The sequence below is a fragment of the Aphanomyces invadans genome, assembly GCF_000520115.1.
Source record: "Aphanomyces invadans strain NJM9701 unplaced genomic scaffold supercont1.69, whole genome shotgun sequence".
Classification (NCBI taxonomy): Eukaryota; Oomycota; class Saprolegniomycetes; order Saprolegniales; family Verrucalvaceae; genus Aphanomyces; species Aphanomyces invadans.
In genome coordinates, this window is record NW_008580214.1 from 117,369 (window position 1) to 119,131 (window position 1,763).

At 46.2% G+C, this 1,763-nt stretch overlaps 1 protein-coding gene across 1 annotated transcript; it reads left to right on the forward strand.

Annotated features, from left to right (window-relative positions):
* Positions 1–479: 479 nt before the first annotated feature.
* Positions 480–849, forward strand: H310_14429 (hypothetical protein; the record flags this gene model as incomplete). Its single annotated transcript, XM_008882287.1, has 2 exons — positions 480–501; positions 572–849. 2 exons carry the CDS (start codon positions 480–482, stop codon positions 847–849), a joined length of 300 nt encoding a protein of 99 aa, XP_008880509.1.
* Positions 850–1,763: the final 914 nt, after the last annotated feature.

The window sequence follows — 1,763 nt, forward strand, 5'->3', positions numbered from 1 at the left end:
TGGCGGTATTTATCTAATAGGACCCCATTCGGGTGTCTAATTGGTGCGTAGGAAAGTGCAAGATCTCTGCTTTGATTGGGTAGTTACGGAACTTTCCAGCCATATTGGTTGTTGAGATATCGCGCGGCAAAACTGGTGGGCATTAATCTTTGTCAGAAAAATCTACCCCAGCACTTCATTATGCAGTTAATCGACTACAAAACACAATCTGCACTCACCTAACACCACTACAAGACCCCTCTACCACCCCCGGGATCCGTCTCACCAAGCAGTGACCGGGAGTCGTCGGACGTCCGCAGCACTCCAGTTTTGCTCTACGCTGAACCGTGTACGAAATGCTGTTACGCGTAGCGGTGGGAGGTATACTGCCACGAGGGCTCTGACCGAGCTTTCACACAAGTTTCACTGTCATTTGCAGATGTTATCACGGTTGTAGAGACAAGAGAACCTCTCCCGTCGTGATGATAACCATGCCACCGATGTCCCCTCAAAAAGGCAAGGGTAAATTCTCTCAAACATAATTGTTATACTGGTTTATGCAGTTAAAAATATATGGGAGTATACTTTGTAGGAAACTCAGGACGCCAAGTCAAGCGAACAAGTGACGAAGTTGAAGCTGCGATTCGCGGGGTTCCACAAATGCACCGTCAGACCTTGCGTTCCCTCTCGGCCGCCTGTGCAGTGCCCATGGCGACGATTTTTCGCCACATGAAGAATCCTCGCTACAAGGCCCGGTCGAATTACGTCAAGCCTCACCTCACCCCCGGGAACATCCAAGAAGAGCTCAAGTTTGCACTGTCCTTGTTCGGCCTTACCTGTTGGGCACCATCTTTTCACCGACATACATGACTATGTGCATGTTGATAAAAAGTGGTTCTACCTAACAATGGTTAAACGAAGGTACTATGTGTGCGACAACAAAGAGGTGGCTCCTTGTTCGGTCAGTCAAATCGTTTCATAACCAGAGTTATGTTTCGAGCAGCAGTGGCTAGGCCACGATATGACCATCATGGCAGAAAGAAGTGGCATGGAAAAGTTGGAGTTTGGCCCTTTGTTCAAGTAGCCCCTACACAGCGTGGCAGCAAGAACCGGCCGAAGAGCACCATCGTCACTACCCCTCAAACTGTTGATGCACCATTTACTTGAATTCAATATTGAATATGGTTTTCTCCGCCATCCAGGAAATATTTCCTGGGTTTGGTACACGGGGCAGTGTGCTGATTCAGCATGACAACGCAAGTCCGCAAATGTGTCGCCACTGAAATGCCTTGTGCAAAAGGAGTTAGCGGAATTCAAGCTGCGAACCAGCCGCCGAACAGCCTCGATTTCAATGGGTGAGACTTTAGTTTCTTTAATTCTATTCAAAGCCAGCATTACCAAAAGTGAACTCGAACCATCGAAGACTTATTGTTGCTGTAGAAAAGGCGTTCTAAGAGTTGCCGACTGACACGCTTGCAAAGACATTCGTAACTCTTCAAAAAGTTATGGAATTGTCCATTGAATCACATGTAGCAATGATTATAAACTTTCTTACATGAAGAAGGATGCTCTCATTACAGACTTTGCATCCTATAATGTCGAGTTTGACGCCTCGTTTACATGAGCGCTTTGGCTCATTGAATAGCCGACTTGGTGAGGAGGTTCAACTCGATGCCTTGGTCAATTCTCTTGAATGAGGCTCTACATCAATTCATTTGCAGCGTTTATGTTGTTTTGGAGTTGAATACAAAATGAAGAATTTCAATGGCACTGTAGATACTTTA